Raw genomic sequence first — 14,750 nt, forward strand, 5'->3', positions numbered from 1 at the left:
GACATTATCACAGTTAGAAACTGCATATCTACAGCTGGAAGACAGAGTTTAGAAATGAAAAGAGTGAAGAGTCCATACAGGAACTTTTGTGTGAGACATCAATGTTGATGAAAATTCGCAACACTGGGCGTTCTAGCTAGAAAATGGGATTTCAAAGAGTCCTGGATCACAGGAGCAAAGGGAGCATGAGCAGCAAAAGTTGCGGGAGGAAGTACATAGTTGGAGAAGGCAAGGACTCAAGCAGCAGGGTGAGCACATCAGGAATTGGGGGAAGAGATGCTAGACAATGGTTACTAGCGTTTTCAGAGCAGAAAGATACAGATTAGCCATCAAATTAGGTTAGATTTTAAAAGAGCAAGCTAATGGACAATGACATTGTGTGTCAATAACAGGTGGAGAAAGGTGGCTTCTTGGTGAAATGGGGTGCCTGCCACCATCCACGGTAAAAAACATGTTTAATATTTGATAGTGGACAACCTGCTTGGTGACAACTGAGTGGTGTGGGCGAATCCCCTGTGAGGAGACCAATAAAGGATTAGTTTCCTTAAGGCAAGTTCAAAATTCGTAGCATTGAAGAAGCAACTCCCCTAACCCACATCTCCACATCTCCACTCCGGTCCGGTCTCTCATCAAGTGTGGCCTGCGCCTGAATTCATCAAATTCATCATCTATGGAACACCACATAGGCACTTAAAAAAAGTGATGATTTCTATTGTGATTTTTTTTATATTTTTAGTTTCTAGAATTAATTTGATTTAACTTTTTTATTGAAAAGAGCATAGTAGTTCGCAGGTATGCCACAAGAGCAATTCCGCATTTCAAAAACCTTAGCTCAGTGGCTATCACCATAGTTAGCTTAATAAATGTAGTGAAGAAGTAGGAGACATTGGCTGATCCTGCATGCACATTATCTATGGGCATCTACCCCACCCTAAAGAAAGAAGATTAATTTTAGATGGACTCATCAAACTAAACTGTCCAAATAAAGATTTAAAAAAGGCAAGGACTGACGAGAAAAAGGCGATGGCATATAAACAATATAAAAATATGATCTAGGAACGAATGGTATAACGAACAAATGATTTCAACCCTGATAGAATTCAATAATATTTGGGACTCTGAAGTGTCTCCATAAGATCTGTTCCACTGGTACTCTTACTGAAAACCTTGTGCACCTTCTTACTATAACGTCCTTCACAGGAAAGGTAATTTATCTGAAAGGGTGACAATCTGTAAAGCAGTAATGAGTGAAAGCCTTTTCCGTGGCAACTGATTCTGCAAAGGTTTTGCTGGCAGCCCTTCTAAAATCTGAGAAGGTGGGGAGGAAAACAGTCAAGCTAATGAGCTGAAGCGTATATCAGAACGTATTTGAAAATAAAGTCCTAATCAGTCTGATATTTTTATTGACAACACTACCGTAGCAAAGACAAGAGTGATCCATTTGTATTTAATCAATGTTTAATTATAAAGAGTAATGAACTACTTTGAGGTTTCTTTTTTGAATTTGGAATCCTTATTTACAATCCACAATACAAAATGTGGCCAATGTTAAGAAATTGTCAGATATATCGCCCATCCAACACTTAGTACAAACCTCCGCTAGTGTATTTCGCTTATCATTGGAACAGAAGCGTGAACTTGAGGAGGAATCAAGATTTTTAGAGCAATCAGACACTGAAGACCAAAATTAAATGGATTTTGTTCGTGTGCAAGCCAGTACTCAGATGATCAGGTATGGACAACATACATAGCATACAATGGACAGTAATGCAATCCTGATCATTACATGATTAGATGTAACCCCAAGACTAAAGAAAAGCCACAGCTGTTGCAAAAAGTTAGATTATTATCGGACGTGGACGTTATTTCTGCACACAAAGCATGTCTATTGCATACACATAAGACAAGTATTGCTGTGCTTTGCAAACAATTTTGCAGGACAGAAAATGCAACGATTGTAAGCAAAAACACATCGCACACAAAGACCTTATCACAGCATGGACGACACACCGGAAGGCCAATATGCTGGTAGCCACATGTAATCTTACCCTTATTTGTGGCCGCCTGTAAACCTGTTAAAATACATAGGGGCATCATAAGCAACGTGTACAATTTTTTAAAACTTTTACTTTAGTTGTTATGGCAGCCCCCTAAGAGTCCCTATAATTAAACAAATTGTCAATGACGGAGCGTTTCAATGGGCGATCATGGTTTCAAATGACTTCGGTCTTTATACATTTTCATCATCAAGATCGGTTTCTGAAACGTCGTTGCTCTGACTCAACATTTGATTAGGAACCTAATTTATAATTATTATAATTCATTCATCTGGTCACACCCGCCACACACATTACAGCCTCCTTCAAATTACTGTGAAGTACAATGAAATCCTGACCCAGGGAATGGAGGAACCCTGATCCAAAGTATTTAGTAAGGCCTACATTTTGTGATCGGCCAAACTGAGAACAATTACATCTACAGGTAATACTTACAGGAGTTTTAAGTACCATAGACTACAATTACATGTAAGTCATAATAATTCATATTTCCATTAAAACAGAGGCAAAAGCTCGGTAGTGCACCTTGGAAGTGAATAATAAGGAAACTATTTTCATTTATATAAACACTGTCGTTGAGTAGCATGTCATCTAGAGATCTTCAGGTACCTGCATCAGTGTAGGCGTTTGAGATTCCTTAATTGCGATTATTAAGGAATCACAATTAAGGAATTGCAAAAGCCTTTGCATGTAGGAATCGCTCTAACATTAGCGATTCTCAGACAATCCTTAATGGCGACTCTCAAATTGCGAGTCGCAATTTAGGAATGCCTCTAGGAGATTGCATGCGCAATTTGAATTGCGCATGCAATTACAAGGGTGCAAGGGTGTCAAAAGGACACCCTGTTGCACCCCTGAAATTGCTCTTTGCACACATTTTGCGCACACACATGCCCCCAGGGCATATGTGTGTGTAACCTACTACTTTGAAGAATGCACTTTAGTGCATTTTTCAAAGCTTTTGCAAACTACCATCAAGTTCAACTTATGGTAATTTGCACCCCCTAGTAGCGAAATCGCTATTCTAAAGTGGTTCTTGCAATTCATTTATTGAATCGCAAATTGCGATTCCATGAATGCAAACACAATTTGACAAATCACAATTAGTTGCGAATTCTCAAATTAGGAGTGCCTTGAACCTTGATGCATCGCAAATGCCCTTTTTGTGGGCGCTAATGGCCGATTTTTGCGAATTGCACCGTTTGCGCTTGCAGAAAGAGTTGATGCATGTGCCTGGTTGTACTATGACCGGTCATCAAAAGTATAGCCTCATTCAAATTGCAGAGTGTCCATGCTGGCAATACTCAACAGTTTCTGTTGCTTTCCAAGAAAACTAGATAAATAAATCACTCCCACTACAGAAAATTAAAAGAATGTCATCTTTTTCAGGGAAGGCTCTCTTCAGAAACACCAACTGGTCCTTCTCCAGTAATAAGAAATATACGTTAACCAGGTTACCAAACAAAAAAATAAAAATACATTAATTAATTAGTTAGTTAATCAATAGAGCACTGTTGTGGGCACAAAAAAAAAATCAGATATTATTAAGGCCTCAACAGACACAAAATGAATGCTAATGGAAACTTTGTGTGCACTTGGAGTTTATTTACAGGAATTTCAAAGGTTTGTTTGATCTTAAGTATGTGATGAGACTTCAGTATAAATTGCCAGCTGACATATCCACTGCCTCCCACAGGTTAGGACAAACCTAAACCTGAGCTCGATATCTCTTTGCAGTGACAGGAACTCTGGCCATCTCTATGGGGTAGATACGACTCTCACTACCTAACTGAGAGAGACAGCAGGGTCTCAAGAGTGGGAAGGCCAGATGAAGGTGTGAGAAAATGGCAGGATTTAGGGCGCTGGCAATATTCTATTTTGCCACTCCCGCCACCATGGCCAGCCAGAGTTCCCCATATCTGGTCCAATCAGTAGGCCCTTTTTTAATATTTTGAGCTGCACCAGCCAGAACCAGACCGCAATTTCTCGTGGACTCTGCAGGGAGTCCTGAGAGTCGTCGTCCTCTAAGGGACCCAAGTTCCGAAGTCGCCTTCAGGGACACCAAGGGATCAGGCATGTTGTTTATTAACTTGCGATAGATCGTGGACGTGGGCTTGTCAATGATGGGATCAAGAAGTAGTCGATCCTCCATCTGGGAATATTCCGGGACCGGGGAGCCCTCCCAGATATGGGAACGCAAGGCGTGTATGAGACGTACGTAATATCGCTGCGAGTCCCGCAGGTCATATTCCTGCTGCAGATATTCAAATGAACGGGGCGTCCCCTTTCCACACATCCTCCAAGTAGTCAATGCCAATGAGTTGCCAGCCCCTAAAACCCTCCAATCGAACTACCGCGCTCAGCTGCTCCCCAATCCATAGGGGGGTCCTACCGGTCAGGGATCCTGTCCACCCCAGGAATCTATTCGCCTCCCTCCAGCAGTGGACTACCACTCCAGTATGGGAGGGCCAATCTGCCCTTGTCCTTTTGGTGTATAACAAGGATTCGCAATTACCGCCCAACATTACAAACCGATCCACGCTATAGGCCGGTTCCGACGAGTCGGGGTATACCCAGTCGCTAACAACCTGTAGCTGGGACGCCCAGTAATACAATTGCACGTCCGGCAGGGCCAGCCACTGTAGTACACTCCCCTTGTTAGTTTGCACAACGCAATCCGAGGGGTGCCTCCATCCCAGAGAAGTGTCCGCACCGCCTGGGAGACCCGCTTGAAGAATCCCGGCGGGATCGGATACGGCGTGTTTTGTAAGACATATAGGAAGCAGGGCAACGCAAACATTTTAAACATCTTGGCTTGACCTATCAGGGACAAAGGCAGCGTGCGGCAATGGCTTACATCAGTGAGAAGGCGTGACAACTGAGGCTCAAGGTTCTTAGCCGGAAACTCTGTTTTGTCTCTGATAAAGAACAACCCCAGATACCTGAAACCATCTCTCGCTACCACCGCAGGGCACCTGGGCGGCATCCGTGGAGGAGGGCCAGAGAGGGGAAAGATAACTGATTTCGCCCAATCGATCTTATAGCCCGAATAGCTCCCAAAGAGCTCGAAGAGGTGGAGTGCCTGCGCCATCGACTGGTAAGGCCTGGCCATGTATAGCACAATGTCGTCAGCGTTATGCTGATGCGCTCCTCCCATTCATCATTCAGCACTAGGCCCCAAAACGAGCAATCTCTTCTGACCCTATGAGCCAGAGGCTCCAGCGCTAAGGCGAACAAGAGAGGGGGCAGGGGGCATCCCTGCCTCGTGCCCCGCCGGAGCTGGAAGGCTCTGGACACCGTTCTATTAACTCGTACACGTGCTAATGGCTGTTGATACAGGAGGCGCACCCAGCTGCAGAAAATTGGCCGAAGCGCCCACACTCCGTCATATATAGTACGCCATACAAACGTCGCAAATTATGTCTGGTGCTTCTTCGCGGCATGAACCCAGACTGGTCTACATGAATCAAGTCCGGTAGTAGCGGGAGCAACCTGTCCGCCAGGACCTTTGCTAACACCTTCGCCTCCACATTTATGAGGGAGATCGGCCGATAAGAAGAGCAACAATTAACCGGTTTGTGGATGACCACGATCATGACCTCTCTCTGATCAGGCGGTAGCATCACCACCTGGCGCGCCTCTAGATACATCCTCAAAAGGTGCCCTGTGACAATGTTCGACTGTCTCTTAAAAATCTCAATCGGGAGCCCGTTGGGGCCCTGCGCCTTCTCGGACTGCAGAGAGTTAAGTGCTGCCCCTATCTCCTCACTAGACAAGGCCGTCTCCAGGGCATCACTCTGAGACTGAGACAGAGTGGGAAGCGCAAAGTCACACAGGAAAACCTCCCAGATCTGCTCCGTCCTGGTACAGACCAGGGTACAGACCGCTTCAAAGTGCGTCGCGAACGCCTCCGCAATGTCAGTACTAGTGGTCACGTGGGAGCCCGACTTATCCTAGACCGCCATCACCCAGGAGCGCTCTCTATCTCTGCGTTCCAACCAAGCTAGAAGCTTTAGGCCTTTATCTCCGACATCATAGATATGGTGTTGCGTGGCCAGGGCAAAGGCCCTCGCCTCGCCCTCTGCTAGGGCCATGAGGTCTTTCTGCTCAAGTGCCAGAGTATGGCGACTGTCCAGCGAGGACACAGCCTCCTCCTGTTGTTCTAGCTCGGTGATCTCATCCTCTAGCCCCCTAATCTGTAAGGATTCCTCTTTCTTTTTGGCTCCAATCAGTGCCTGTGCCAGCCCCCTCAAGACGGTCTTGCACGCCTCCCACAGTAATAAGTGTGATTCTACAGACCCCTGGTTTTCCTCAAAGTAGAGCCGGGAGCCCTCTCTAAGTTTGTCGCTTATCTTTTCATCCCTTAGGTGCCATGGGTCTATACGTGGGAACACCGCCCGGGAATGGTCGGAGAGACTCCTCACCAGAATCTGGGGATCCGAGAAGTCTCCCAATTTATCAGTTCATGTCAGCAGGTTATCCAGTCTAGGTTATTTTACTTCCTCAAAATAAATACCAGTCATGGTACTGCATACTATATTTAGGGTATTGACCTCTATGTTAATTGATTTGATCAGAGGCATTTGAAGAAGCAGAGGCGCTCTTAGTAAGCTTCTGTTCCTTTTTGAGAAAGGTGGAATAGATGTTCCCAGTTATGAACTGCATTACTTGGCGGTACAGCTACAATAGTTGTACCAGTTGTTATCCGATGAGAAACCAGATGGCATCTGTCATTTGGAATTGGAACTGTGATGAAACACAATAGTCATGACACTGCTTAGGGACAAGAAGACGCCTTCAATATTTTACAAAGTAATGCATGCAACACTTCACTGCTATAAGAGGTGGTGTATTCACACCAAAACATAAATGGCATATGAACAAGACATACCACTAAAGTGGATCAGTGGTGGATTAGTATAGGGAAACACAAGTTAACTGGGGCGGTAGACATGTGGGTCTGTTAGTTGGACTGAAAAGGATAAAGGAGGGATAGAGGAGGTAAGAGTCTAGAAAGTGTAATTTAGGAGATCACAGTAGTATAATTAGGTTTGGGATGAGTGAGTGGGGGTAGAGGATAAATTGAAAAGACAGTAGTGAATTGGAGAAAGTTGAAGGTTTTCTTTCTTCTACAGTGTATAGTAATAAATATATAGATACATAACTACATAAAAAGGTATACATGTATATGGAAAATAAACAGATATACAACTGTATTGTATAAAGTTCCATATGCGCATGTATGGATAAATATTTTGAAACTCAGACTTTTAAGCGTTGCTGTATATAATGTTAATTTGTGTATTATTTTATTTTTTGAAAACTTTTTTTTCATTCCTTATTTATATTTATTTATATTTTACATTTCCCCCAATATTTGTGTCAAAAAAGAAAGTACTTGATGCACCAGTGCTTTATATATTCTATTTCAATATATGTTACAAAGAAAAATATCAACAGATATGAAAGTGAAAAATTCAATCTGTGCAACAACTTTTCACTTGGTCAAAATCAAAACAAATATACTGACCATCTAAAATTGGTATGTCCGCGTAGTCCCTAACTGTACACAAAAATTATATACCATGCATTTTTGTTACACAGATCTCTTTGAAGGCCAGGGAGAAGAACCCTGCTGCAGCGTGATATACACCATGGTCCAATGCCAGCACCATACACCGATCAACACAGAGGCATCAGATGGGCAGAATAGACTCTCCGGAGTGTCTCAGACGTCATCAAGATGTATGAGACGTCATACATATGATCTGGTCCTGCTCTAAAATACAGCAGTACTGGAGGTAGGTAATGCACAGGTGAAACGAAAATCTTAAGGATGTCCTCAGCACCGAATCCAAAATCCTATTACTACACAGTTGGACTCCAACGTATACAAAATAGCTCTGATCAACTTAGTGTTGGTGGTGATGAGGAACATTACAGGGACCTGGGGTGTGGGGGAAGTCTTGAAAATTGAGACCTGAGCACCGGACTAGGATCAATGTGCAGCACTGGAGATACGGATATAAAAAGCCCACTGTTGCCTCCAGGAACACTTCAAAATATAGAACCTCCGTTTGGCAAGCAGAGGCATCACATGATGAAATTGCAGTAAAAGTGGCTGACATTTGGACAGCGGAGAGGACCAGGGAATTGAGAATGGAACCTTGCGGGCCGCAGATTTGGACAAGGCCCATAGAGAGATCTTGACACGAATCCTGAGCACTAAAACCGGATTGTTTTACTAAGCTGCTGCAGATGTTTATGCAATGTATTCCCTCTGAAAACCTATCAGTGAATATATTTTATTAACACTGATACACCAAGGTACAATTTGTTCAATTTGCAGTGAAAGGATTGTCTCATCAATACTGAAAATCAAGGATGACAACAAAAGTATGTGTGTGTAAATGTACAGAAAAAACTAGAGCGAACATATCATAAACATTTAAGCAAATATCCCCACGTAAACTTGTCACGCGCTCATACACCAGCATGCAAAACACTGCTCCAATAGTCCAGCCAAATTCCCTGCAACAGTGGAAAAGTGAACTTGACCCTCCATTAACAGAAGAACAATGGGACTTCTGTTGCAGGCAGCTGACTGAGCTCTCCCCAAACTACAGACTACGCCTAATTCATTTGAAATTTTTGCATAGATATTATAGGACGCCGATTAGCCTCTGCCACATGCGCCTCAGAGAAGATGACAGGTGTTGGCGCTGTGGATATGCACCAACATCATTCCTGCATATAGCCTGTGACTGCCCGCGATTGAATGTGTTTTGGCAGGAGATAATTGACAGAACAGACGCCCCTTCCCCGACATTAGGTCTTCTTGGCTGTGTGCAGGACACTCCACCCAAACAGAGCAAGCTGTATGCAAGACTTTTACTTTACGCGCGGCGCAAGTGGCTATTCGATGGGGGAGAAAGAGGGTACCAAGGTTTAAAGACTGGTTGTCCGATGTGACATATGGCTACACACAACTTGGAATATTCTGGGATCTGATGCCCCGACTTCAAGAACAAGGGATATATGGGAGCCCTTCCTGCAATGGGCGCGCACTAGAGCTGTATCCCCTGTGCCTAATTCTGGTGCAATCGTTTAATGCTATGTTTCCATGTTACACTAGACCGGTTTGAAACAAGGCTGTGTGGTTGTCGTCAGGCATGCTCCTGACCGGACATATGCAGATAATACATGCTTTTTGTTTGCCTCTGATGTTTCATGTCATTTATAATTTCTCCAATGTAATAGTTAACGCTTCACTTGTGATATATGTGATTGTACTACTGCCTGACCTACACATGTTGTTTATTGGATGTATCATTCCTTATGGGTAACTCTATTGACTCGTTTTATAGAATTTTGTATCTTATGAAAAGACATGCTAACTGGTTCTTGGTTGGAACGATGTTCCTATTGTTTGGACCTGGCTGCCAAACTAAGTGAATGAGAGCTAGATGCCGAGTCACAGCTTGTTCAAGGAAAGCGAGCGCAAATAATAAGGACTGAGGAAAGTGGTGCCTACATGGTTAGAAAGCGTTTACCGCTGCAACCGATTAGAACACGAACAGCCCAAGCGAGGAATCCCTCAGAGCAGGCTGTAATACAAGACTGAAAATTAACTCCCATTTGGTGGAAACGTAGGATCACGAGCATGATCCAGTAAGATCCCGAAAAGAAAAGAAACTCAGTCAGAACTAATACCCTACCCTTGACCGGCGGCTGCTGGTTCAACAGATATCCCGTATTAAGACAGAGCCCTGATGAGAATCCGTAGAGTTGACATACCGGATTCGAAACGCATTGGCGTAAAAAGATTAGCCATTTATTGGTTGAATGGACTGAATGAATTAATTTGAAGTCTATTTTTCCTTTTTTGAACTGCCTACATTCAACTGTAGTTCATTGATTTATGATTGTCTTCAAGTTTATACTTTTGACTTTATGGAATTACGGATGATTTTTTCTTCGTAGTATGAATATTTGAGTGTATATATATCAGAGCAATTCACTTTGTATAATACAACTAGTTATGTGTATGTGTTTGTGTTGTAAATAATCGCGAATTGTAAATAATTGTATATAAGGTGTACAAAACGATAAGGTGTCCCTTTCATACATCAATACTTAAAAAAAGACAAGAAACAAATAAATAATAAAAGGGTTTGAGTGATATACCCGTACGAAACAGGAAGTCTCTTATGGTTTGTTCCCTCAAAAATAGAGGATTTAAGTAAATGTGTGGCTGGCAATCTGTGTACTAAGTCAAACTTTTATTGGCCATGACTATAGTCTTACTGTGCACTTATTCAAAACAGACAAGTCTTTCTCTCGAAACAACAATGCACTAATTGCCCCAAAGCAGAGTTCTCTTACTCCCCTAATAAATATACCAAACTCCTGAGTGACCCAGGCTATCCCTAGCAAACAACCACCAAAAACCTCACAAGATGGCCACTGTCTCCCACAAACCATGTATCTACTGTTGTGACCAAGCACCAATTAGGCAAGTGGACACAATCTCAGCCCCTTTGCGCCAGACTTCTTGGTGCTTACAGAAAGTCACTCTCTGCTCCAAAACTCTGCTTTCAGCCTCAAATGAACAGCTCTACAGTAGTTTTTAACAACTTCTCTCACTGGACGATGCCATTCCCAGTGCACCTCCCCCAAAGCCACTCCAGCTCTCCTACTTTTTTGCACATAGTGTACATGTGCAGCAAAGCACCATTCATCAACAGGGATAACTTGGGGTACAGGGAGTTTGATGCAAACAGCTCCAGAAATATTGGCTTTACAAATGCTTGAATGCTGAATATTTTGATTAAAATTACTGTATGGTGAAAGTAAAGGCATGTTTTCTTTTTTCATGATGTAAAATTCAATTATAGTGGCACCATACCCTGGAGAGTCTGGAATGGTCATAAGGTAAACAAAACTTACCCTATAATCTCTGGAAACATTTTCTGATGGAACAGGAAGCTGACTGGAAATTGTAGCAGCAATAAGTTGTTTACACCACTCCACATGAGAACCTGTAGGGCTGCAGGAATAAAGTAAAGCTATAAGATGAGAAATTTTCACTATGACACCATTAGTTTGATTAATCAAACTTCACACTACCCAGTGCTGCTGGACGTCACATATAATGTTACTGTAAAAAATTGTTAACACTATTACAGTCAAATCTTAATGCCACCCCTCTGCTCCATCTTTTTACTTTTTTTTTAAATCATGCATAGGACGTTTTCTGTCATTTCTGTTTAAAGGACAGTGAACAAAATGTAAAAAATTATTAGGTAGCTAGTGGCCTTTCAAAAACATGTGCAGTTCTTCACGAGTATATCAATGTTTACACATTAACAATATAATGTGGTTTAATTTTACATCTGACCCCTCCCTGGCCTACTTACAAGCAGTTCTCAATTCTCCCGCGAGGACGTCTACTAAGGTGCGAACAAGGAAAACATACATAGCTGACCTAGTAGGTCACAAGGCGAAAATCTGGAGATTGGACATCTTACACTGTAATGTCAGAGCAACGTAGCAGGATCAGAAGATTTTGCTGAGGCCTCAATGTCAATTAAGACGGCCAGAAAAATAGCCGGGGCACCCTTCAGGGAACAAACCTGGGTAGGCCAGTGTACTGGAGTAAAGAAAAGAGACCTTGGGCCATGCACTTTGAGCTGCAGCAAGTAGAACCGGCAAACTCGCTTAACGCAAAGAGAGACTGGGGCAGGGGACCTTGAAGTTGAAGCCCATAGCAGGATACTTGCCCACACGGGGGTCAGCAAACGAGAGAAAGGCCCGTGGCCTCAGCACTAAACAAAGCAAGGAAGAAGAGGCCTACTACTGCCCTGCAGAACTGACAGCAATCCCAGATGTGTACTTAGGCAGGACTTCATCTGGCCCTAATGAAGAAACAACAATGCTCTTGTCACCTACATGTTAGTTGGTAAATGCTAGTTTCATGCTGAGCACAAGAGGAACGCTGGGTAAATAAACGTAGGACCACTTGTGGGTTAGCCAACTGGCTTTTTCAGGCAACACCGGAGCTTTGATGGGCTATAGCTACGGAGTCAAAAAAGGGTCTAGTGATGCCCTTTTAAAATGGAATTTCATCGTGGAACTCTTTCAAGGCATTAGGCGGTGAATCCTCTTACAAAACAGGGGAATTCATATGAGAATTTCAGGAGGTTCACAAGTACTTACCGTGAATGAGTGTTTTACTGGAGGGATTGAGTGATGCACAAGTCTAAGTGGCACAAAACAAAATTCTCAGGGTAATGAAAAAGACCTTGAGATGAGCTCCTGTTGCAACACTGTCAGAATTTGGTGGAGAGTCCCAGGGAGTTGAAGTCAATAATACGGAGTAATATATCCTTAAGGTGCATAAATTAGTTCTTCAGTCAGATATGGCAGAGGACATTGAAGAAGACACTGAATTGCGGTGCCTGCTTCTTCATCCAACAGATCACCAACATTTTAACTAAAGTGCACCCCTCCAAACAGAAACAGAGATTTAGGGTGGCAACTAATAAAAGGGGCTTCGTATTAAATAGGCAAGCTGGAGAGAACACTAAAAAAAGAGGTGCATCTTGTAGATATAGCCAGCAAAAGACATAGAAATGTAATGTTGCTGTTCTTAGATGTTAAGAAAGCATTCAACAGAGTTGGATAGAACTTTTTCAGAAATATTGTGAGGTCCAGAGGTTTTGGACTGCATTTCTTAAACATGGCCCAAGCGGGAAATGCAGCCCCATAGGCCAATATAAGAAAAAACAGCAGGGGACTTCTCGAGGAGTGCTGTAGAGCAGGGCACCAGAACAGCTGCCCACTCTACCCTGTTGTTTGTGCTTGACCTGTAGCCACTTTCACAGAGGGTAAGGCAGGGAGTGAATATCAGGGGGGTTAAACTACGGACAGATTAATGGACCCAGTTTGCAGATAACTTGGTCGCAATCAACTCGATCTCTGCAAAATCCGTTTCAAGAGCTGCAGGGATTCTGCTACATGTCAGGGGTTAGACTTAAACTGCATACATTTGAGGCCTTTAATACCTACATCCAAGAGAAGATATAAGCTGGCTTCAGGCCAATTCTGTATATAAAATAAAACATCTTGGGATACAATTTATGGCTTTGCTATCTGAGCTATACACAGTCAACTGATGCCTCTGGTGCAGGAAATTAGGAGAGACCTACAGCCGTGGAATATTAGGGCATATAGCACCTATTAAAATTATGATCCTACCAAAAGTACTTTTTTTATTCTAGGCCTTGCCTGTGCAGGATGAACCAAAATATGTAAGTGACCTTTAACATATTTGTATTGATAGTGGAGGGAAGAGATTGAGGGTAGCAACCAAACTTGGGTGTCAACTAGATAGGCGGAATTTGACATATCCAATTTTACCTTACACTAACTACTAAGCTATGCAGTTAAGAAATTTTTTTTGTAATGGTCTAAAGAGGAGAGAGAATGATATTGGTATTTTATAGACCACTCGTTACTCATAAAAGATCCCCTAGCATCCCACAAAGGACTGACCGTCTAATAGGAGAGAATACTTTCTCTTTGATATGCTGTCCTATTCTAGATAATTTATCAGAAGAATGTAAGCCCCTAATGTGTCCAAGGACCCTCCAGCCTCTACAAAAATCATGCCAGATTTTGGTGTAATAAGAGGTGGTGGGAGTGGTTTGGCACTTCTCATGAGTATGGAGTCAGGATTAGAGAATTCCAGTTTGTTGGCTCTTCCGATTAAGGAGCGGATTGTTTTCAAGTCCATGTGTATGGTCTATAAAGCCTTGGCCAAAAGCAGCCCCACTGGGATCAGAGCCATCCTGACATACTACATCCCTGGCAGGCGCCTCCGCTCCTCCAATCACTCTTTCCTTCACATCCCCCGTACTCGGAAAGCCAGATGGGGTGGCAAGGCTTTTTCCCTCTTGGCCCCTAAATGGTGGAACGATCTTCCATTAGAACTTAGGTCCCTCCCCTCCCTCCAAACTTTCAGAGCAGCCCTTAAAACTCGCCTCTTTGTTCAAGCGTACATGTAAGTGCATGACTGCCCGCTTTTTGATCTTTTTGTTAGGCGCCTTGACACCTTCGGGTTTTAGTTTGCGCGGTACAAGTTGCAAACTAAATAAATAAATAAATAAATATACAAAAACCACGCAAGAAAAAAAATCATTGAAACATACAAGAAGAAGCATGAAAGACAAGCACCGACAAAGTCAATAGGTTTGGCTGTTTTATCTCCTTTGTGGATTGACATGTATATGTCTATGGTCATGCGAGAAGGTGAATGAGTCAATGATAGGAAGAATGGAAGGATTGGTGGATGGATGATTGGATGTTTGGTGAATACGTGGATAGAAGAGTGCCTGAAAGATAGGATGACTGGATAGGTGAATGAATTTATGAATGAAAGCATAGATTAAAGGGTACATAGATTACAGTGGATGGGTGGATGAGCGGGAATTATTACTCAACCTAACACTGGGACTTGCAAATTAAGGGCCTGTTGGTCTCCAATCCAATCGAATATTATTTCAACCTACCATCTAAAGCTTATCTTGCACATATTGGCACAGTATCCCAAGAGGAGCCACCATGAATACATTGTCAGCCAAGACCAGAATTACATCATGGGTAGACTGCATTATGTCAGGGCTATGCGCA

The 14,750-nt window shown here is 42.9% G+C and overlaps 1 protein-coding gene across 12 annotated transcripts in view; it reads right to left on the minus strand.

Moving 5' to 3' along the window:
- Positions 1–14,750, minus strand: part of MTMR1 (myotubularin related protein 1) — a 449,026-nt gene that overhangs the window by 379,117 nt on the left and 55,159 nt on the right. For 7 of the 12 annotated variants that reach the window (XM_086918594.1, XM_086918596.1, XM_086918593.1 and 4 more), the window contains exon 2: positions 11,007–11,106. In XM_086918594.1, coding sequence (XP_086774720.1) covers positions 11,007–11,106 — 100 coding nt within the window. Of the gene's footprint in view, positions 1–2,048; positions 2,073–11,006; positions 11,107–14,750 lie in introns of all 12 variants that reach the window. The other 5 variants (XM_086918595.1, XM_086918592.1, XM_086918591.1 and 2 more) reach the window with 1 other exon arrangement.

The sequence above is a fragment of the Lissotriton vulgaris genome, chromosome 4_1 (assembly GCF_964263255.1).
Source record: "Lissotriton vulgaris chromosome 4_1, aLisVul1.2, whole genome shotgun sequence".
In the NCBI taxonomy this organism is placed as follows: domain Eukaryota; kingdom Metazoa; phylum Chordata; class Amphibia; order Caudata; family Salamandridae; genus Lissotriton; species Lissotriton vulgaris.